This window comes from Culex pipiens, chromosome 2, assembly GCF_016801865.2.
Source record: "Culex pipiens pallens isolate TS chromosome 2, TS_CPP_V2, whole genome shotgun sequence".
Lineage (NCBI taxonomy): Eukaryota > Metazoa > Arthropoda > Insecta > Diptera > Culicidae > Culex > Culex pipiens.
The window spans coordinates 62,596,575-62,621,749 of NC_068938.1; the positions used below are offsets into that span (position 1 = coordinate 62,596,575).

Sequence of the window (25,175 nt, forward strand, 5' to 3'; positions counted from 1 at the left end):
TTGCAACCGCAAAAAAACGAAGTAGCTGCAAGACACACTTTTCGCATCATTAATTATTTCGGACCAATTCTGGTGGCGGCTGCGCTGGGACGGCAGGAGCCAACATAAAACATACACGATTCTAGCAGCAAACAAAAAAAAAAGACATTTGGAGGGAACCATGTGCGTGCATCATGCTCCCGCGAGCTATGAAGCAATAAGTGTGTCATTTCGAAGAATAATGATGCTGGTGCTTGAGATGAGCGGTTTTTTTTGTTGTTGTTGGTTATGCTGACGATGATGCCGCGAGCACGCTAATATGTTGGCGCATGAGACGTGGTAACAAATGGAAGCCGAAATTTGATTAATATTATGGTTTCTATGCGTGGCTTAGTTGTGTGGGGCATTTTCAATGTCTGTGATGGCGTTTAATGAAAAATGACACGAGTATGGGGATGATGAACGATGAAGGATGTGACAAGAAAAAGTGACGACCTTTTGTCTATTGTTTATTGTTCCTTTAGACTAATTTCTTAAATTTCTGTGAACTTTTTTCGCAGATTTTTTGATTGGATTCATGCGTTTTCTATTACAAAAGAGACCATTTTGCAACATTACATATTTGCTGGCTTTCCATAAAATACACAAAAAATTGAGGAATATTTATCATGGAATGGTGACAGATTTTGTGTCAAGAAAATTACAATATTAAACCAGGAGCTGATGAATTTTCATCAGTTTCACATTAATACAATTTATTTAGGTAAAATTTCTTAAAAAGAGGTAACATTCAACCAACCAAATTTTCACCTCAGCTTTTTCTGTCTAGGTAACTCAATAAAGACTATTTTTCAAAATTTCAGCTGTATATTGAGAATACACGCTCAAAAATTGCAAATTTCACGGGGACCAATATATCAAAACACCAAATTTCACGGAAATTTCGCGGAAGCTAAACAAATGTAAAAATAACTATGAAAATCTTATGTTTAAAAAACAGAAACTTTTTTTATGCTTCTTTACAAAATTTTGTTCCAAGAAACAAAAAACAATCTTCACTAAATTTAAAGTGACACAATAAAAAACTTTTCCTAATTTCAAAAAAGAAAAAGTTTTCAAGTGGTTTATTGCTGGACTCAATATATATTTGAAACGAATAATTTGTAAAAAAAATACCTTGAGAATTACTGCAATCAAATGATATCATCCTTGTGATAACTTGATGATTCCGTAAATATGTTTTTTACTATAATTTATTTTGTCAACATTATTTAAGTTTTTACAGCATTCACTTCTAAGTAAATGTTGGAAAAAAATTATGTAAATGTGTGTTTTGCTAACAATTCTTCAAATTATACATATCCTGCTTTTCCATTGAAAACTAATAAAATTTACATAAAAAGTCTTTATAGATGAAATATTTATATTTTTATTCCATAGAGTTGATTTAAGAAAATTGAAAAAAAAAAATTACCGGATTCCACGGAAATCTTCAAATTTCACGCTGTCTAGTAGCTGTTAAGTAAAGATTTTAAAAAATGATACACTCTAAAAAATATTTCTTTTTAAATTTGATTTTTTATCACCAGAATAACCAAAAAATCGGCTTATTTTTTTGTATTTTTTTCTAGCTCTTTCAATTAATAGCAGATTTTTGAGAAATTCTTGAGATTTTTGGTCAACGATTATTTTTAGTATTTTTTTTAATTTCCTCAAACTTGGTAAGGGCTTTCTCTACGACTAAAAATGCAATTGAACGTCCTCGATTCGTATTATTCGTCCGTACAAGTTTTTTTTACAAAGTTTACAAATCTGACAGCTATCCATACAAAAATAAAATTTAAATATTCTAGAAGCTTCTAAAGATAAAGTTAAAAAAATTTCAACCATTTCAAAGTTTTCTGAAAATTATAATTTTTTTTCAAAAAATTGGAAGCGCTGCCAAATATTTTTTTCCCTTCCTAGGTCATATCTCAAAAGTTGTCCAAATTAATACTCTAACACATATCAAAAATTGAAATATTCATAAATTGTGTTTTCGAAAACGATTTTTTTTTGTAAAGTGAAATAAAAAAGAGGGTAAATTTTTCAGAGTGTACTTTGCCGAAGACAAATTCATCAGAAATTCATTTACAAAGATACAGGTTCAACTGTCAAATTTGTTTGGATTTAATTCTAAAAATTCTAAAAAAATATATTCCGAATAAAGGCTGATTTCTGAAATCATAAATAAAAAAAAAAAGCGATTTGCAAACTTGTTTGCCGTTTACAATGAGAATAAGACTTCTTCATTTTAGCATGGAAATCTCAAATTCGAAGATTGCAGTCAACCTTCTACTGCCCGATTTTTTCAAGACTTTTTTAATTCTATTGTGTTGAGAAGATCATTTTAGCAACTTTTGTTCTACAGCAAACTTCACTTCTCTTGTTTAATGTTTTTCTTAATTCGTTTAAAGTTTGTTTATAAGCATTTTTTTTGTTCAGTTGTGTTTTAAATGCTAGTTGTAGGCCTATTCTGTAACTCCCATAACCGGTCTTTGATTTTTTAGAGAATATTTGAATATATAATTTGAAGAAAAAAAAGAAAACCAAAGTTGACCCTGGAAAATTTATTTTCCCAGAACATTGGCAAAGTCACAAGAAATAATAAAATTATTTAACTCAAGCTTTGATAAAACTATAAAATTGTTTTTTTTTTTTATGAATTCACAGATCGAAACCCATTTAGAGCTAGGATTGCGTAACAGAGGGTAAAGTGAATTTTATAGTCAAGTAAAATTCACTTAGATAATTTAGTCCAGACTTGTTTTTACAGATGGAGCCACCTTTTACGATGGTGGTTTAAGCTAGTTTTTTTTGCATAATAATGACTTTTGAGTGCATAGAGCGAAATTCGAAATTTGTGTAGGAGATAAAAGGTAAGCTAAAAAATCAGTTATTGAATTTTAGAGAACTCTCTTGCTGGAATATATTTACGCGCTTTCGTGCCTACCGGAGCAAGGAAGATTAATTCCAGACTCTTAGTGAGCTGATGGTGAAGTTCATCTACAACGAACGTCAAAAAACGTTGACGACAAAAAAAAACAAAAATGATTTAGTTTTTTAAGCTTTTCTGTAACTAATTTTTTTAAGCACTTCGGAAGGTTTTTTTTTGTAATTTTTCCATCTCTGCCAAATCCATTGTTAGAATATCCAATTAAAGGAACTTGAAAACTCTATTAGGTTATAAAAAACACGAAATTTAAAATTGATTGGTCTATGAACTAAAATTAAACAAATTGAACTTTAGAGAGGAACTTGCACCGATACGGAGTCCTGTAAAATTGTTAACGTTTCTCTTTATTTTATTTTTAAGATTTTGTGAGTTTTTATATAACTCTGGCTTTTCTCATATTACCAGATTGTGCTGTCAACAAAAAAATGAATAACAGAGAAATCGATAAAATATCATTTGATAATTGATGCTATTTCGAGAGTCCGGAAGCGATTGTCTCACGTCAGAGGGTTCACCAGTAAAAATTGAACATTTTAAGACAATTCCATCGCTGTATCAACCCCATGAAAACGTCAACCAACCCAATTCAAACTGCCAGCGCTGTGACATCGAGCCACCACCCGCCCTCTTCAACTAACGAACTTCCACCCCCTCACACATGATGATGACATCCCAGGACAAAAAGGACGACGCCGCCGTCGTCCGGAAAGCACTTCCAGAGGATGTCGACGTCGAGGACGTTCACCAGCACATCATGGCCGTGGAACTGAAACGTCCGTCTGATTTATGGCAACGTTTATCACTCATTTGCATAATTTTTTGAGTAAACACTTTTTCCTCCCTCTATCGAGTGGAAATGCATTGTTATGCTGAGCTATGCTTTCTCTCCGTTGGATGATGGCGGCGGTGGTGTTCATCACACTTTTCATGTGATTTTGGACGAGTTTTCCGACGGCGGCTCAATTCATGAGGGCAGTGCATTTTGAGTGTGTAAGAAACTTCGTCGAAAAAAAAAAGTTTCGACAAAAATTGCACCACCATCATCCACTCATCAGCGGAAGCCGGGTCCGAAAATCCATTAATGCATTTCACCCTAATTGCAGTCGATGATTGCATGTGTTGACAAAAACATTCACACGCGATTCGAGGGGAGAGTAGGACGAAAAACACCAACTTTTGTGGGCCGAAAATGATAAATTTGGTCATAATATTTGTGCAAAATCCCGGCTGAAAATCCTTAATGGAAATATTTTGATAACAGATATGGCCCCGGCCTTAATGGTGGGCTGGACGGTTTCAGCAGCGTTTTTTTTCTGCTGTGGACTCACACAGAAGCCGGCCGGTTTGCGTAAGTGATTGCCCCTGGTGCCGGAAGATTTATGTACGAGCGGGATGTTGGCTTTTTTGGGGCGTGGAAGGACATCGAGCCAGTAGCCTCGCAAAAGATTGTCTTCCTAATGAACGCGTGGAAGGTTTATCACCGACAGAGTTTGTGGGCTGAAACATGAATTGCTGGGGTGGTTCTGGAGGAGGTCGAGCAGAACTTAAACTTGTGAATTTTCTGAATTTTTTGAGATGTTGAAATAGTTCTTAAACAAGAGTGTCCAAATGTTGAAGTTGGTATTTTCCACTAATACCCTGTCATGAACCATCATAGCAAAAGTCTAAATGATGCATAACAATCTGTAAACAGAGAATTTGCTCTTTTGTCCTTCATGCTATCTGTCCCTCTGTCATGCTCCCGGGAAATCCCTCGCCTGCATCTTCATCCCTAGATATGTTTAACAAACAATCATTATCATAAATAAATGTATGCTTCAGCTGAGCCGATTCATCGTTAGCATCCCAAATACCCATGCCCTCTCTTTGGTGTTGCACATTTGCTCGGTCCTGTGTCCTGTCTCGTTTGTCTATCTGTTTATGTTTAACTAGGCATCATAAGCCTTTTTGCTGCAGCTGTTATCGATATTTTTGGTTCCACCCACCCAAATCCCCGTTTTGAGTCCTCTTGGGAAGGTTGAACAAACATCATCATCGCGCGCGGGTAATCTGCTTAATTGAAACGACCGAATCTCGCTAAAGTGGAGAAGGGTCACGGAAACATTTGCAAATTCTGTAATTAAAAGTGATATCTTTACCAATTAGGGTCAAATTGCGAAAAATCTAAAAGCGAGCGTAAAAAATATTGAATTTCACGCGAAAAGAAGAAGCGATCCCCCCAGGAAGGACCAAGTGGGGAATCCCCACTTTTTGTAGGACATTTTAATGAGATTATGTACCACCACCGTCGTTACGTAATGGAATGCGAGCTGGGTGAAAAGAAAAGGGGTCAAGTGTGCTTCTTTGCAAAATGAGGAATTCACGAGAGGATGACTGTCGTTTGTAAATCACGATTAGGGTAACGAACCTTCAGCAGGATTTATGCGATGCGAAGGAATGTTCAGGGCTGAGGGTGAATGATGATTTTGACTTACTTAACCTTCCCTTGGTATTAAAAAAAATCACACATAAGGTATTGGGGTCCTTTTAAACCCAAAACTCAAAAAATCCTCAAAAATCCAGTTTTTGACCGATTCCGGTTCTTTTGGTCACAAATGAAAGCTAAAAACCGGAACCGACCTGGAATCTCGGATTTGGTCAATGTGGCCACCGGGAATCGGCTACAACCGAAAAAAGACCTTTTTGAGACCCCAACTTTGACGACCTGTATCTCCGCCAATTTTCAACCAATCAGGATGCTCTGGGTTGCATTCAACAGGTATTTGGCTGTACTTTGACCACAAATATTACAAACACCACTGTAGACCCCGAAACTGGACCTAGTAGACCGAATCCAAACAAAATTAGTTCAGCCAAAGCCGAGAAAACCATGTGAATATTTTTGATCAACTTCCTCACACACGCAGAGACATTTGCTCAGACATTTAATTCTGAATCGATAAGTATAAATTGGAAATCAAATAAAAAAGATAATTTTTTGATGTTTTCCATTCAAATTTCAAAAATACAGAAATGCAAATACATACAAGAATGGAAAACTTAACAATCTGTTTATTTTTTTTAAACATTTCTAATTTCTTTTCTTTAAATATTTTTTGTATACATTTGAGAAAAAAAAAAACAGAATTATTCTAACAAAAGTTTGTCATTTTATCCATTTATTTTTTATTTTGAAGACTAACATTTGAAAATGACTTAAAATTTTAATATTTTTGTTTTGAAAAGCATCAGACCAAAATTTAAATTTTTGGCAACGAAAATTCAGTGCAATTTAGGATTTTCAAAACAAAACCTTTGTTTTCCTTCTTTATTTTAATACTTCATGTCAGCAACCAACCTTCTATGTTTTTATTGAAAAAAAAAATAGAAATTTTTCTGAATTCAGTTTAAAATTCAAAATCAATATAAATTATTAAAAAAAAAAACAAAACCAAATTTTTTTGAATAAATCTAATTTCAGGTGGATTTATAAAGGAAACGCTGAATTATTAATACTAAAAATTAAGTAAATTTTGTTATTCGACCGTGTTTCGAAGTTTCATATTTATTTTAAATTGATGTCTTAATAGATGTCTTTATTTACCAAACTTATAAAAAATAGAACTTTCAAAATTTCTTTTCGTGGCAACGAGAATTCCAATCTTTAAAATTTCTTGAACAAATTTCGAGAAAATTATCTGATTTTTTTGAAAAAAAAAAAATCGTGCGTGAGCAACTATATGCACTAAAAGCAAAATTAAAACAATGCATGTTATTTGCAAAAATATAACTTGAGGTTTTTTGTAGAAAAGTTTTTTGGTTCTAAATTTGAGTTAACATTAAAAAAAAAGGTATTTTTTTAATCGACCGTGTTTTCAATTTTTTCAATATTTGAAAAAAAAAAAAAATTAACGGCACTCCTGTTGTTTTTTGCCTTTTCTAGGTCATGTTTATCGATACTCTGAAACATAAATAAAAAGGGAAAAACATCTTTTTTAAGAGTATACCTATTATTTCCAAGCTGCCTTTACTTATAACAACAATTTTGCCGAAGACACTAAATTGATCAGAAAGTCCGTTCTGAAGATACAAAATTTAGAAAATTAAGATACTATTTTGTGAGCCTTTTGTCAAATTATATGTTTTTTTATTTTTATTTAATTTAAATTTTTGAATATATTCGTTGAAACTTTTTGAATACCGCATGCACTAAGAAAAAAAAAAATGCCGGAAGTCCAAATAAAAATGATATAATCATATTATGACTATTCAAGAAATTGTATTTTTGAATGGATTTTTTATCAGTTCTTCGGCAAATTTTAAGATACACCGAATAATATTGGAACGTTTTTTTTTTTTGATTTTATATTTTCTTTGCGTAACTGAAAAGGTTTTTCAAAAAAACACACTTTTTAAAATTTTCGATTTTCTTGTTTTTTAAAACATTTTTTAGGGGACATAGGACATAAATTGTCATCTTATTAGAAAAGTTCTGAAAAGGCAAAAATCTATATCGAAGTCAAGACTTTTTTTTGAAAAATAAGTATTTATTTGTTTTTATCAGGGCTGTGGAGTCGGAGTCGGAGTCGGAGCCGGAGTCGGTGGAGTCGGGTGTTTTTGTGGATCTGGAGTCGGAGTCGGAGTCGGAGTCGTCAAAACTCGAACAGCTGGAGTCGGAGTCGGAGCCGGAGTCGGCTAAATTTTAGGAGCTGGAGTCGGAGTCGGAGTCGGAGCCGAAGATTTCTGATAACCCGGAGTTGGAGTCGGAGTCGGAGTTATCTTAAATTCAACAAAAAATATGTTTTTCTATTGTTCAGTATTTCCTATATAACAGCATAATTTACAAAACTTCTTATATTTTTAATTATTTTTTACGTCGCATGCACTGCGTCGCCATTTTTTTCATTTTTTTTTAGATTTATCAGATGCCATTATGTTTTTGAAGCTTTTTATTGTGATTGGAAAGCTCTAATTGTGTTATTTCACTATAATCACTAAATGATAACCTCTTACCCAAGTATGTAGTATCATAATTTAAAAAATAATAAAAAAATATTGGTTATGTAGTCACACATATCTAATTGATTCTTGACTTCTTCCTTTTGCCTATATTTATATGCCCTTTCAATTCAAATTTGACCAAATTTCATCCAGTTCTTTCTGAAAAAAGTTCACACACAGTCATCTTTTACCCCGATAGCGAATGTCTTGGAGGTTTTAAGTTAAAGCATTTTTTAGGAAAAAAATTACGAGGAACATAAAAAGATTAAAAATAGTAATCACTGTTTTTGCAAATCGAAAAAGTCACTGACAGTTTAACTTTTGTAACAAATAATCAACGATAATAACAATCTCTTACTTGGAACTCAACATGCGCATTTTGTTTATAACTGAGTACAAGAAAATCAAAGTGTTGCATTTAAAATAATTGAAACTAACAAAAAATATCAAAAGAAGTTGCAACTAATTTTGAAATAATCATTGAATGTTGATGTTGATTTTAGGTAAACTATTTTGATATCGTTGAAAGTTATCGTTGAACAAATCTCAAGATTTCAATACAAAAATGAACTAATTAAAAAATTTATAGAACAAAATATAGGATTTTAATTTATTTTTCAAATATTATTAAAAAAACAAAATCAAAATATTATCAACCGGTAAGAATTTTTTCATACTGTATGTCCCACGCCAATATGACGGAAGGTTATTATCATTGCAAATCAATGTACCTTAAAAAAATGAAATACTTGTGACCTAGAAAATATGTAACTTGTGGATATTTGTTTTTAAATTATACTCTAAGTTTTTTCATTTATTTTCATGGAGGCGCAAGATCATTCATAAAGTTTCGTTTTAGGTGAAGATTCACGAAGTATCGTGCGCCTCCTTTTTAATGTATATTGAATTTTAAAATTAAAATAAATTAAAAATTTCCAGGGTAAAATATTTTCCATGTCACAGATATTTGAAAAGGACCTCTCAAGCGTCCTTTCCACGAAGAAATTGTTTAGATACATTGATTTGCAATAATAATCTCCTTCAGCCATGGCGTGATGTCCATGTACGTCTTAAAAAAAATAAAAAAAAGGTTTCGTTTAAAATTGTCATTTAAAAAACAAGGTGCCTGTCACTGTGCTTCTTATAAATGTCAGCCTGAAAGTGAGCAAATTGAATTTTTATATTCAATAGATTATTAAGGCCAGGTTTTTTTAATTATTCATTCAAAAATAACAATTTAATATATTTAAATTTATAAGCTTTGAATAAATTATTTGAAAATTTGAGGTTAAGCAAATAAATCTAAATTTACTTACAAAACTGTTTTTCTCAAAATGCCTCTAAAACTGAAGATTTTTTTTGATTTCTGTTTCCATAACGTATAAAACTTGTAACCTAGAAACTTTTTTTCCGTTTTGTGATTCGAACTTATTTTTCTTGAGAAAAACATGACGCTTAGCGAGTATTTAAATAATCCTATTTATCAATGTTTCAAAAATAATTAACTAACTATCTTTTGAAACATTTGAAAATATGTGGAGTCGGAGTCGGAGTCGGAGCCAACCATTTGTTGGAAGCTGGAGTCGGAGTCGGAGTCGGAGTCGGCTAGAGTTGGTAGGCCGGAGTCGGAGTCGGAGCCAACCATTTGTTGAAAGCCGGAGCCGGAGTCGGAGTCGGAGTCGGCTAATCTGAGAAAGCCGGAGTCGGAGTCGGAGTCGGAGTCGTTTGAAATATGACCCGACTCCGCAGCCCTGGTTTTTATGAAATTTGGTAACAAAAATTTGACGTCATTTTTTTCTTTTTAATCTAAAAATACATCATTTTCAGGTGACTTCTTCGAAAAAGTTGCAACTTTTTAAATTTAAAAAAAATTTCTAATGTTTGCTTATTTTGAAAAATAATAATTTTCAAGAAGCTGAGAGTCATTTTGAAAAATTTAACGCCAGATTGATTCCACAAAAAAAATTTTGTGTATTTTAGAGGACAACACCTCAACTTTTTGCAACGGGAAAACGAGTTTCCATTTTTAATTGGGGAAATTTCAGAAAAGCATTCAAAATATTTGAAAGTGTATTCGAAAAGGCTATATTTCTTTTAGGAGGAGGGATGCGAGGACATACCAAACGCTCCGGAAAATTGCTGAAATATTATTAAAAACAAATTGCCTGCAAATTCGACTGTGAGAAGAATCGATTTCCGGTAGAAACATAAAAAATAGATTTTGGTGCATCCCTAAAATCACCTAAATGTTATGAAATTTATCAGTAAAAATGCTTTTTTTAATGTCAAAGTCCTATTCAAAAAAATATCAAATAACAAATAATTTAAGAGATCAGATTGAAGAATGTGTAATTTTTCACATTGAAATTGTGCATTTAGATTTCAAATTCATGTTTATTTTTGTGAGCTGGGTGCAGAATAGTTGTCCGCAAAGCGGCCTCAATTTAGAACTGTCAAAGCGGAACCAATTTACTGTTCGCAAAATAATACCAAGAAGTGGCAAGTATTGTGATCGATCTATAATTTATTTTGTCAGGAATAAAAAAAGTCGATGGCGTCGAGCTATTAAGGTATTCGAAGTCAAAACATCTTAAGAACACCCAACCGGCGGTCGCATGATTGTGATGCATGGCGGCATGAAAGTATATCAAATTCTGCATGAAATCTGTCCTCATGCATTTTTTGCGATGTAGGGGTATGACATTTTGGCCCGTTACCGACAATTATCGACATTACCGACGGCCGATTGACTATATTGCAAAAAAAAAAAATCTTAACAGAACGAGGATTGAACCATCAACCTCTTGGTTGCTGATCCGACACGCTACCACCGCGCCATGGACGTTTGATGAATTAAGAGGGACAGAGCACCAACACATTCTGCTCTCTGTTGCTCGGGAACGCGCCAGCATTATATGTGTTGGTGAGAACTGCAGATCGCTGACATGTTTACACACGGGCAAAAATGATCTACGGGCTTGCTGCAAAAAATGTTATAAAATGTAACATTTTCTGCAGCAAATCCACTGTTGCAGATTTTGATATATATTTTTCCTTTGGGTGAAGAGAGTTGAAATCGAGATTGGCATGATTCGTTGCTAAAATTTCAAAATCGCTATGTCTCACGCAAAACCTATGTTTATAACGCTTTTTGAAATGTTAGCGACGAATTATCAATAACTATGAATGGTACCTGCCAAATAATATTGGATAATCTTACTCCGATATTATCACTGCACATCAAAGATACGAACTTCCATTCGGTTGCTCTTCTGATTCACGAAATTCCACCCAATTTTGACAAAATTTTTCATCGCGTGGAAAACAGAAAAGGCCTCTTTTGGCCGCCCATCGTTTAGTATACGAAGAAAAAAGTGGGATGCACTTAATTTTTCATCGAAAACATCAACATCATCAGATCCAAAATGTTTCAAAACAATTCACTTCAGCAGCAAAAAATAAGTCACGCTTGAGCTTGAACATAGCCTTCTACTTTGTTTACGTTTACAGCTGCAGTGCTTTTGTATTAGTGGGGAGCAGTGGGGAGCTTTCGAAAATCACGTTACGCTTTCTGTCTTTTCAGCACCCAGTTTGTGAGTTAAGCTTTAAATAAATGACAGCTTCCAAATTTACCTTAATTTTTACTGTGTACCTTTTTGCCTTCTTCACCTTACTGAGGAAAGGCTATAAAATCACTCGAAAAATGAACTTATTAATTTGACCTCGTAGACTTCACGTATACATATCGACTCAGAATCATGTTCTGAGCAAATGTCTGTGTGGATGTGTTTAGGTGGGTGGACAAAAAAAATGTCACTCGATTATTTCTGGACTGAATGAACGGATTTTGACCGTATTAGCCTCATTCGATCCGTCTTGGGGTCCCATAGGTCTCTATTTAAAATCAGCAAGTTTAGTTAAGTACTTCAAAAGTTATGCTAAAAAAACGATTTTGGCGTATGTCCGGAAGATTGTAAAAAGGGTGGATAGGTATTAAAAAGACCGTTCCAATGAGTCCAAAACATTGAAGATCTGACAACCCTATCAATAGTTATAAGCACTTAAGTGTTATTTATACACTTTTTGGAGGCCGGATCTCAGATATTTGAATGAAAATGATGTCCAGGTTAGTTAGATAATCGAAAGACCTTTCAAATGAGCCTAAAACATCGAGAATCATACAACCCTATCAAAAGTTATTAGCACTTAAGTGTTATTTATACACTTTTTGGAGACCGGATTTCAGATATTGTGATAGAAATATTGTCTGAATCTTCCATGCTAACTATCGTTGGATAGGTATTTTATCAGACCTTGCCGATGAGCCAGAAATATTGAAGGTCTGCGAACCCTATCAAAAGAAATGAGTAATAAAGTTGATTTGTTAATCATGTTAAGGGGGAATGTTGCTATTTTTACTGAATGTATTGACTTTATGAATGTGAGGAAGGCACCAACCACCTAAAGGTGGATTAAGTAACGTTTTTTTATATAAAATTATAATTCTTGAATTATAATGAATGTAAAATGCTCAACTAAGATTTTTCAACAAGTTTTAATAATAGGAACCGTTTCCGCAATTGCACCCCCATCACGACAATTCCCTAAATTGCCAAATGTTTCCCCCTTCCCCCCTAAACCGGAAGGTCCCCTCCCCACCTTCAAACCCCAAAAAAAGTGACCCTCCACCTACCTTGAACACTGTAGCTGCACGCCCCGCCGGTGCACTTGGCCGACTGTAGGCTCTTGCCAACGCAGTTGATGTCGTACTTTTCGGCGGCACCAATTCCACCGCCACTGGATGACGAATTGGCCACCAGGGCGGCCACCGCCGAAGTCGAGGACGAAGCCGACGGGATGCCGGGCCCGCCGATGCAGGACCGGTGCCGCGTCTGGGTACAGTCCGAAGCGCAATCGCTCCACTCGGACCACGGCGACCAGCGGCCGGCTGAAATTGAGAAGTGGAGAGAGAGAGAAAAAAAATTGAATTATGCAAATTAGCTTGGGTGACTGTGTGTGTGTGTGTGTGGAAATGTTGAACATGCTGGTGGAACGATATGTTGTCGAGAGGGGTCGAGTAGACAAGGTACAACCGACGGCTGCTGCTGGTTGGTTAGTTCGTGTATTTTCCGGGTTCCAGGGTTTCCCTTTAAATTACTGTCTCGCGGGGCGTTCAATAGCTGCTACCGGGTTTCACAGTTTGTTGCACGGTTAGATACGTGGGCTGGGGTGGTTCTAATTTGAGTCCAAAAATTTTGAACCATTTTTGAAGTCGAAGTATCACTCCGGATGGATTGACGGAGTCAGTCCTGAAGTTCTCCTCAGTTTAATTCAGGAACTGACGGAGTCTGTTTTTGAGTCCTTCCAGTTAGTTCCAGTTAGTTTGTTTGGAGTCAGTTGTTCCCGAGTTACTCAACAACCCTACCCTACTCAAAGTGGTCAAAGGTCCATGAAATCAACTAGTTTGAAGTGGCGAAAAAATCTACGGGAATCGATACCACCAGCTATGCAAAACTACCAGGATGCCAACACCGGGTGATGAACGGGTGTGAGGATACCGTACAGGAAGCCCTGGCATTCCAGCAGCAGCTGCCCAGCCAGGCAAGGTCTGAGGTTTGCGTTGCATTCTAGGCTGAATACTTGAAACACCGCACAGAGAGAGAAATGTAGACCAAAACGGCCACCAAAGGTACGGGGATCGTATTACTTTGCATAATTAACAGGCGCGCCGGCCCAGGATGTCGTAATTTTGTGAACGGTGTAAATGTGTGTGTGTATGTTTGTGTGGGAGCAATCTTGGCAGAAAGTAAATATATGGTGGGGCGAAACTGGAGGTCGAGCTTGTTTAAATATTGGCTGTGGCGGGGCGATTGCGGGATGTCGTTGGACGTTTAATTTAATTAAAATGGACTTTGGCCGGAGGGCATTTTTGGAATCGTTTAAAGGTGGCGAAATAGATCTTAGATATGGGAATGCGAGATTGAATTTGTCATGAAAATTAAAAGGGTATTTAAATTAATTTCGACTTAGAGATGATTGATTCTCAAGCAAGATGAAGGAAAACATTATAAAACTAAAAACAGCAAATTAATCTAATGATAAAATAAATAATTTAAAAATATAACATTCACAAAACTGAAACATAAATCACTGAAATTACAAAATTAGCAAAACTAAAAAAAATTAATAAAATTATCAAAATAAACAAAATTAACAAAATTAACAAAATTAACCAAATTAACAAAATTAACCAAATTAACAAAATAAACAAAATAAACAAAATTAACAAAATTAACAAAATTAACAAAATTAACAAAATTAACAAAATTAACAAAATTAACAAAATTAACAAAATTAACAAAATTAACAAAATTAACAAAATTAACAAAATTAACAAAATTAACAAAATTAACAAAATTAACAAAATTAACAAAATTAACAAAATTAACAAAATTAACAAAATTAACAAAATTAACAAAATTAACAAAATTAACAAAATTAACAAAATTAACAAAATTAACAAAATTAACAAAATTAACAATTTTAACAAAATTAACAATTTTAACAAAATTAATAAAATTAACAAAATTAACAAAATTAACAAAATTAACAAAATTAACAAAATTAACAAAATTAACAAAATTAACAAAATTAACAAAATTAACAAAATTAACAAAATTAACAAAATTAACAAAATTAACAAAATTAACAAAATTAACAAAATTAACAAAATTAACAAAATTAACAAAATAAACAAAATCAACAAAATTAACAAAATTAACAAAATAAACAAAATTAACAATTTTAACAAAATTAATAAAATTAACAAAATTAACAAAATTAACAAAATTAACAAAATTAACAAAATTAACAAAATTAACAAAATTAACAAAATTAACAAAATTAACAAAATTAACAAAATTAACAAAATTAACAAAATTAACAAAATTAACAAAATTAACAAAATTAACAAAATTAAAAAAATTAACAAAGTTAAAAAATTAAAAAATTAACAAAATTTAGAACATTTTTATAAAAAAGTGTTTTAAGGGGTGCACAGCAACCAAGGAAGTTGATGTCTTCTTGCATTGACGAATTTTTTCACGAAAAAACTTTTTGTGGTACCGTACATTCAAATTTCAGCATAATTCTAAATATTTTGAGACGAAACCATGCAAACATGCTAAAGAGCAATTCCAGCTCAAATCCGGAATTTTTCTGGTACTTTTGTACCCGACCCTCTCCGATTTCAATGAAACATTTTTGTGTATACGTAGCCAGTTGCACTCGATAATGACATTTGAGAAGGGCATAAGGGTTTTTAATTTTTTTTTTGTATTTTGCAATTTAAAAATTACTGTATCTCGAAGCCGTTGCATCGAATCAAAAAGTGGTCAATCACAATCTTGTAGGAAATTGGACGTGCTTTCTGAATAAAATACACTGAAATAAAAATACACGCCACTTCCATGAGATTTTTCGATTTTTAAGTTTAAAAGTTAAATTTGATAGTGATGTCACGGGAATTTGACGAGCTTTCCGGTAAAAATATTCACGAGACTGAAAAATCAAGTCTGTCATATAGAAATTGCCAAAAACTACTAAAAAAACTATTTTTTCAACATTTTTATTTTCAAAACCGCTGTATCTTCAGCGGACTTAGGACAATGGTCAATATGGAGACTTTCAAGTAAAATTGTCTTGAGAATCGATTCCCACTATCGGTTTTTGAAAATTTTTACGTTTAGACCACTTTTCTAAAAAACAGTTTTAGTAAATGATTTTTGTATTTTTTAGGAGAGACATACCATCCTGCATTTTTCGTGAGTCTTCACCATCAAATTTACCTTTAAACTGAAAAATTGAAAAATCTCATAGAATTGGCGTGTATTTTTCTTTCAGTGTATTTTTTTCAAAAAGCTCGTAAATTTTCCTACAAGTTTGTCTTTGATCACTTTTTGATACGATGTAACGGCTTAGAGATGCAGCAATATTTAATTTACGAAATACAAAAATATTTCAAACCCTTACGCCCTTCTCAAATGTCATTATCGAGTGCAACTGGCTCCATATACACAAAAATGGCTTATATAGGCCTGGGATAACATGTCTAAAAAGTTTCATTGAAATCGGAGAGGGTCGGGTACAAAAGTACCAGAAAAATTCCTGATTTGAGCTGGAATTGCTCTAAATATGACTATAAAAGCAAGATAATGCATTTCAAATTGTTTTCAGTTGATTAAACTTGTAATTCCATTAAATTAAAAAAAAAATCAGTAGATTTTGGGGGAATGAAGTTTGAAAAATATTTTCAAATAAAAAAATGCTCAGAAATAACAACAATGCAAATGCTGAAACGCAAAAAATGTAAACCAAAATAATTTCAAATTTTCCATCATCCTTCATTGTACCCACATTGTAAAGACCGGCGCCACTCAAATTTTCCCCATTTCTGTCATTTAATGTCACATGTTAATGCGTCACACACATACACACATTTATCGCGCACAAAGTCATGTTCCGTTTTTACACTCGTTTTTTTGCGAGCTTCAAATAGTAATAATTTCAACAATTTTACAACCATTTCGTGTCTCCTCAACGGGGAGATTGTCTGTGTGTGTGTTCGACATAAAAATCTAAACCCAACTGGGAAAGCTCCTCTCGACAAAGACAACGACACACTTGAGAAAACGACCACCGCTCAAGTCTCGCTCGCATATGCGTACATCCATACATTGTCTAGCTTTACGATCGCCATCGGTAATTGAATTTTCTTTCTTGGAAGAGTGGAAAACGGGGTTTTATGCAAAATGTTTTTTTTGTTGCGTCACTTTTTCTTGTCTGTCGTCATTTGTGTTTCGCGATGCTAGAGCAAAATGAGCAAATTGAATTCTTCTGTGGCAGAAAATTCATTTAAAACGTAAATAAACTTGAAGAACAAGTACGTAAAAGTTTACATCAACGCTATGTAAAATTTGCACGCTTAAAATCAACACAACTTAACCACTAAGGAGACATTTAGTTCAGAAGTGCAGACAACCCTCTAGACGAGTGCGATGATACCCCAATGAATTTTAAATTAATCCTAGCCATTTAATTCGAATCCATTAGGATTAACTATTTGTACGACGATGGGAGGAGGGAGGAGGTTAAGTGGTGCAAAAATCCCTAGTTTCGTTCTCAAAAGGTAGAATTACGTTGTGGGAGGGCTGTACCTGCGAAAGAGTTCATGGTCATGAGAAAGAAGAAGAAGCAGGGAAAGTTGACAGCGTAAACATTGCACTGAAAGGTGTTGGTGGGTTTTCCTGCTCTCATGCGTGTGCTGGTGGTGTCAGGTGATGATAGTTGTTGAGTTGGTTTGCGGGAGGCTGGGGTTTCACAGCTAGCACAACAGAGCGAATGCGTTGGTGGTTGCGTTGAAAAGTGTGGGTAAAAGTGCGATTCTGGTAGTGTTGACAGGTCAAGGTTGAATGTCTGTTGTTTCTTGTTTCTTGTTTCTAGTTTCTAGTTTGTATTTTTGTATTTTTGTATTTTTGTATTTTTGTATTTTTGTATTTTTGTATTTTTGTATTTTTGTATTTTTGTATTTTTGTATTTTTGTATTTTTGTATTTTTGTATTTTTGTATTTTTGTATTTTTGTATTTTTGTATTTTTGTATTTTTGTATTTTTGTATTTTTGTATTTTTGTATTTTTGTATTTTTGTATTTTTGTATTTTTGTATTTTTGTATTTTTGTATTTTTGTATTTTTGTATTTTTGTATTTTTGTATTTTTGTATTTTTGTATTTTTGTATTTTTGTATTTTTGTATTTTTGTATTTTTGTATTTTTGTATTTTTGTATTTTTGTATTTTTGTATTTTTGTATTTTTGTATTTTTGTATTTTTGTATTTTTGTATTTTTGTATTTTTGTATTTTTGTATTTTTGTATTTTTGTATTTTTGTATTTTTGTATTTTTGTATTTTTGTATTTTTGTATTTTTGTATTTTTGTATTTTTGTATTTTTGTATTTTTGTATTTTTGTATTTTTGTATTTTTGTATTTTTGTATTTTTGTATTTTTGTATTTTTGTATTTTTGTATTTTTGTATTTTTGTATTTTTGTATTTTTGTATTTTTGTATTTTTGTATTTTTGTATTTTTGTATTTTTGTATTTTTGTATTTTTGTATTTTTGTATTTTTGTATTTTTGTTTTGTTTGTTTCTATTTTTATCGAGACTATCCGTCTGTAAAAACCCTGTCATCATCACCACAAACGGGATCATTTCTACCCACTTTCCTAACAGTGCGAAACTACTTGTCCCGTGTCTTCCCTCGTCACACAGCTAACAGTAAGTTTCCCCCTCATCTCAAACCACATTCCCTCTGGAACCTGGGTGGCGCCCAAACAATGCGGTAAATTTGCATAAATACTGGCTGCTGCTGCTGCTGCCATGAAATGGGTTCGTAACCACCTCTTGAGAATTCTCGTCTTTTGGTCCCAACGTGTATGTGTGCGGTGTGGTGTGGCAAATTCGCATCCCAGGTTCAGTACACTTGACTGTTTACTACCTTCTTCATGGGAAGGGTAACGTGAGGGTGGGGAAAAGTGCCAAAACCGCTGCCTTAACTTGAAGCGCTGCCATCGTTGTTCGTTGTCTAAACCCATAAGTGTTGCGAAAACAAAAAGCTTTTCGATGTTATCTCTTGGGAGCATTTGTCACCGAGCGAGAGGTCTACCTTGCTCTTCAAGAGGGTTCTATGGGTAGGAGGGTGTGTGGGTCATTTCGTCGAAAAGGTTCTTTCATCGAAAATATTGTTTCACCTTGTTAGTTGATCTCGTGTTCTTCTTGGAGATTTCAAGAGAATCTCAAATTAAGTTTAGGTCGTTTCACCGAAAAGGACATTTCATCGAATCGGCCATTTTCCCGAAAGGCCGTTTCATCGAAAACTCTAAAATAAGTATCTGGGATAAGAACAATCTAAAACAAATTGCGGTGATTCGGCGAAACGACCTTTTCGGTGAAACGACCCAATCTCCAAAGCAAATCACTTACCTGTACACGGCAAACAGTCCGGCGTGGTTTCGGTGTTGTGCCCGACGCAGGGGGCGCCACTGTTGAGCGGCAGGGGGTTGTTGCAGACGCGTGTCCGCTTCTGACCTTGCTTCGGATGGCCCGGACACTTGCAGTCGGTCCACGGTCCCCACGAGCCCCAACCGCCGTCCACTGGAAAAGAGTGAGAAGTACAAGATGTTGTTAGTTGGTTTCTTTTCGAGGTTAACTTTGTCTGGAAGCGGGTCGACGACCCACGCGTGTCGTAGAGACAGACTCTTAAAATGACAAAAATCAATCGGAGTCTACATAAATCAGGCTCTTAGCGCGATCACACTTAACGTGTATAATCCGTTAATTTATTTCGATGCTCGCGTTTTGCCTTATACGTTGCTCAAGCATCATGGAAAGGGGAAAGTACCTATTTTCGGACCAAATGGATCTATTTTCGACCCAATGTTAGTCAACCGAAAATAAGTCCACTCCCTCTACTTCAAAACCAGACGTCCCACCAACTCCGATAACCTTAAGACATCACCCCTGAACAGAATTCCTGAATGCACCACACAAATTAGTATGTAGTACACGGACGGCGGCGGCGCATTAACATAAAACTTCCCCTCCGCCCGCAGCAGCAGACAATAAATAGATAAAGCCGTAGTTATTGATAATTTTGGAGCGCATTTTATGGCTGGGCTCTTTTGTGGTCGAGCCTCTAAAGGCGAAAAGTTGTTGGCGGAGACTATACCTAGGACTACTGCCGGGGATCATGGTGGAACTTAAAATGTGAACAAAATGAAAATGTTGCGTTGCTTGGTGACTTTGTGAGATAATTTAGGATGGCCGGAGCACGATTTCCGGTGAGTTTTGCATTATTTTGAATAGGATATCTGTGCGAAGTTGGTTTTCAAAAATTTCAAATCAAGACAAGCATTTTAAAAGGGCGTAATATTGAATGTTTAACCCTTTTGAAATGTAAGTCTTGAATCAAGACTCTTGATTTACATTTTTTTAAATATTGGTTTCGAAAAGATCAAAAATTTCAGGAATGTTATATATTTTAACATTGTAAATCGGACCATTAGTTGCTGAGATATCGACGGTAGAAAATGCTGGGTTTTTTTTGGTGAGATCCTGTTTTTAAACCTTTGCATGGCAATATCTCAGCAACTAAGGGTCGTACTGCTATTTTCTGCTGCTGCTGCTATTTTCAAAAAAATAGCCTAAAAATGGTTTTAACTTGAAAACGGTGAACTTTATCAAAATTTAACTATTGTACTTTTTGATTGCAAATTTAATTTTACATCGAAAAATGAAGTTGAAAAAATTTTGCGACCAACATTTTGATTTTTTGAAAAAATCAGTGTTGATTCAAAAATTCATAACTCGGTCAAAGATTTTTTGCACAATCTGAAAATTACTGAAAAGTCGGCATTTTATGTCCCCTAAAACATATCAAAAAATAAAAAGAGTTTTTTGAACATCAAGTTTTAGTGACAAAAAGTTAAATTAAAAATCAAATTTTTTTAACCGTGTATCATTTTTTTTCAGTGTAGTCCTTATCCATACCTACAACTTTGCCGAAGACACCAAATCGATTTAAAAATTTCTTAAAAAGAAACATTTTTTTGAATTTTCAGACATCATTTTTGTATGGACAGCTGCCAAATTTGTATGGAAAATTTTATGGACAAACTAATGATGCAAAATGGCGTCTTTGGGCATACCGAAGGCACCAAAAAAGTTTCAGCCAGATTAAAAAATACAAAAAAAAATCGAATGATCAAAATCTGAGGGAATTGCTCATCTTTAAAGTAGTCGGGCACGTACGTGTGACAAAATGTCCTCTGACTGAATTCTCTTTGACCAGTTGTCGCAATTGCAGCAATTTTCAAGTTGTGTCAAGATGTGCTATCAGATCAGATCGCAACTACTGTTATATGAAAAGCGACAACAATGCACGGGGTTTTTACGGTTGTTGTTGAATATCTGAAATTGAAATCAAATTTTGTAGATTTGTGAGGCCAAAAAGTGAGGCATTGAAAACTGCACAAAATGGCATTCTTAACTCAATCTGGCCAGCAATGCACGTGGAATAAGGTAGCATAATAACGACGACTTCATATTTTTAATCGACTACCCTGGCACTTCAAACCCAAACAAAACCCTCCCGTTTTACTTCACATCCAACGCGATCTGTGCCTCAACTCTACTCAATTCTCCACATCAGCTCAGAACCATGCCCCGTCCTGTCCAATCACTGCGCGTTGATCACGTTCGTCACGGGACGTTGGCTGTGGAATTCCGCTTGCCGCTCGTAAATGTTGACAAACACCTGTCCGATCGGGCTGAAATGTTTTGATTGCTCAATATAATATTCAGATGGGCGCGAGAGACTTCAAACGGGCCGCCACCGCCCTTTTGCTGCGGTTGATCGTTGAGGGGAACCGGCTTCACCTTAAAGATGTTCGGAGGTGCCTCTCTTTTTTGAATGTGGTAGGCTTCCGAGTTGGAACCTTTTTCTGGTGTTGTTGTTTTTGAAAGTCAGGGTTTGGACGTCGGTAATTTTACAATAAAATTGAGGAGGTTTAAAGAGTTTTAAAAAAGCTCTTTTTCCATCCCTGACGCCAAAACCTGCCCGAAGGCATCAACTTTCAAGGTTCTTGCCGGGAGTGCCATCATCGCATTTCAAAGATTAAAAACGGGGAGCCTGTGGATTAAAATGAAAGGCTGCTCCGTTAATGCTTTTTGTATGCCTCTTTCATAAACTTTTTTTTTTTAATTTACAAAAGCCTTCAAGTGATATTGAAAGGGATGAAACTCGCTTGGCGCGGAATCAGACGCAGCCAGACAGACAAACAGATCCGACTTCTGGCTTGGCCAGAAGTGAAGGAACGATAAGGAAGCTGCTGGCCCGTCTTCTTAGGCCCCTCTCCACGTTTCGGCTTATGCCCATTCACACACGGATTCGTCGTCGTATCGAGGGTTCTTCCAGAGTGTCAGGAACATGTGTCGGGAAACAAATCTTGGAAATACACCCTAAAAAGGGAAGACAAAGTAGTCTAAACCGGTGACAATCGTTGCATCACAACGACTGTCAGAGATCTTTCGTTTGGGTGTACGCACTCAGTTATCACTTTCAGTCGTGCCATCAAACCAAAAACGACCAAGTGTCATTAAAAATGGCTTACGAGTCCCGGATTTGATGCCACTTTCGGGGGATTAGTCACCTCATTTAGGGTCATGACTGAGCGCTTTCAGATGTGACGGAAGTCAAAACTTGGCTTCAAAAAATCCCTTGAGCAAACTCTATCAAATTAATTCCGAAAACGGCACACCAACAACTGGAAAGCAATTTGCTCCTCATCACACCTTTCAACCTTTTCAAAAGTCACCCCTGAGTAGACCTCCCGGTGCGTTTTCTATTACACCTTCAGGGGCGCTTCTTGTGGAGAGGGAGAAAAAAGTGGCCAATTATAACCTCAAAGCTTGGGCTATCACCTTCGCGTGTGACAGGTTCCTAGTTGAACGAAACAATAATCGCGCGCAGTTCTTATGGTTCACTAACTTTCCCATCGCGCGACCCCTAACGAATCGCAGCAGAAGCCAGGCCGGGATTTTAATTACAGATAAATTTCCCGAGATAATTTTAACTGACAAGCATTTACGCGAGGTTCTTGGGGCAAGTTCTGCGCGGTTGGACAACCAGAGCTTAAAGGCAGCAAACGCCAGATGTTGTCATAAAAATGTTGGACGTCGCCGCCGACAATGGGATGCCTCGCGTCTTGACAGGTGAGAGAACATTTTTGACAAGAGTTATGCTGTCCGGGCATAGTTCATAGATTCTGGGATGTCGGAGCTTGTTAGAGGGAAGAGTGTTGCGTTTTCTTTTCGCGTCTAGTTGTTGATGTTATCGTGTGAAATGTCTGCCTTTTTACGATTGTTAAAGGTCACGGTGATGTGCGTGTGCGAATCGTAAAACCAGGATTGGTACCCTCAAAGTGGAAATTTTTGGGTGACAGGTTTTACAACTTTTGGGAAATTTATTTTGAGAGGGATATTTCTATCGTCAGCTTGAGTTCATAAATTCAGAAGGTCGTTCGTGAAAAAACGTGAACGTGATTTTGAATGTAGACTTGTTAGATATTATACTTATATGAAATTATGATAACCTAAGCTGATATTAAAAAATAAACTAGAAACGCAATTCGATTTTTTTTCACACAAGAAAGTTATGGCTATTTCACAGTAAAAGCAAAACAACTTTTTTACAATTAAATTTAATTTTTAATATGTTTTTCAAAGTTTAAAAGTTTAGTTAACTATACACAGAAAAAAATTATAACAATATTCATCAGAAAATGGCGAAAGATTTCGTGTAAAAAAAAGTGTAATATTACAAAAGGAACTGCAAAACTTTCATCAGGTTCACATTTTAACAAATTTTTTTGTTAAAATTACTAAACTTTTCAACCTTCCAAAATTCAACTATTGTGCTGTGTAGTAAGGGAAACATTGAAAAAAAGAATAATAAACAGAAATCAAAAATATTTTCAGATTAAAAGGCATAATCAGTAGAACATTTTTTTTAACAAATTAGGAAAATTGTTTCTTGCTACAAAATTAGTTTTGGTGATAACAAAATTTGATATTTTTATGAAAAAAATACACTTTCAAATAAATTTTGATCAAATTTTATAGTTTTCATTCACTTGGCCCTAAATTTATAAATATTTTTAGTAAAGTTATTGACCTTAGTCAAACAAACATTTAATTATGATTAAAAAGAAACATTTGAAGTAAGGCCGTTGCAAACATTTTTCAATGTGTATGTGCCCGCTCCCCCTCCCATCACACCCCTCCTAAAAAAAATGGTACGATAAATCATGGCAATTTTTTTTCGTAAAACTTGAACATGTCAATGGAAATAGAAGTCTAATCAACTGAAAATAATCTAAAATGCCTTTTTCTGCATTGATAATCATATTAAGCATATTTGGGCTCGTTTACAAAAACTTTGAATTTGCAAAAACTTTTTTTTTCTCACAAAACTAAAATTTTCGTCAATACTCTAAGGAAACTCTTTAGGAAATTTAGAATTTCCAATTAACTCGATTTTAAAATCAAGATTTACATTTCAAAAGGACGTAATATTTAATGTAAAACCCTTTTGCAAATATTGTTTTAGAAAAGATCGGAAAATTTCACGAATGTTTCATATTTTAACATTGTAAATCGGACCATTAGTTGCTGAGATATCGACGTTAGAAAATGGTGGGTTGTTTGGGTGAGACTTAGAAAACATCAATTTTCCTGTTTTTAAACCTTTGCATGGTAATATCTCAGCAACTAAGGATCGTATCAACAAAGTTCAAAAAAGCAAAATATAGAGAAACTCAGCCTTTCAAAAATATTTTTTTCAAAAGTGGGCAAACATGTGCACTAATTTGAAAAAATCTAGTTTAAGTGACAAAAAGTGAAATTAAAAATCACCAAAATTTTTTTTTACCGTGTATAATTTTTTTCAGTGTAGTCCATATCCATACCTACAATTTTGCAGAAAACACCAAATCGTTCAAAAAGTTCCTTCAAAAGATACAGATTTTTGAATTTTCACATATCATTTTTGTATGGACAGCTGCCAAATTTTTATGGAAAATTATATGAACTAATGATGCAAAATGGCTTCTTTGGGCATACCAAAGGCACCAACAAAGTTTTAGCCGAATAAAAAAATAAAAAAAAATAAAATTAAAGAAAAAACTCCGATTCCGTAGAGAACTGCTCTAATGTTAAAAAAAGCAAAACATTTCACAAAAATTTGATCTTTTAACATTTAAAATCGGACCATTAGATCCCAAGATATCGAGAGCAACACTGAAAAAAAAAACATTTATTTTCCACTTTGTTAACCTTTGCATGGTCAAGGTCATACAAACAAAGATCTAAAAGCAAAATGTAGGAAATTTTCTCTCTCTTCGTAATCTTATGGGTATGGACACTATTTTAGAACATTGATAAACTACGGCTTTTCGAAAAAGTTACATAAACAAGGCTATATCTTGAAAATGGTTCACTTCTTAAAGTTTAACTGGAGTTTTCTTGGATTGAAAATTTTAATTTCAAATTTGAGAGTTAGGTCGATATTTTTTGCCTTAAAAAACCAATTTAAAAAAAATCATAACTT

General features: G+C 34.4%; 1 protein-coding gene across 2 annotated transcripts in view; it reads right to left on the reverse strand.

Moving 5' to 3' along the window:
• The window catches only part of LOC120419379 (netrin receptor unc-5-like), a 434,660-nt gene that overhangs the window by 183,716 nt on the left and 225,769 nt on the right, over positions 1-25,175 (reverse strand). For both annotated transcript variants that reach the window (XM_052708539.1, XM_052708538.1), the window contains exons 7-8: positions 18,992-19,162; positions 12,648-12,902 (exon numbers count right to left, since the gene is read on the reverse strand). In XM_052708539.1, the coding sequence (XP_052564499.1) occupies positions 12,648-12,902; positions 18,992-19,162 (426 nt within the window). The remainder of the gene's footprint in view (positions 1-12,647; positions 12,903-18,991; positions 19,163-25,175) is intronic.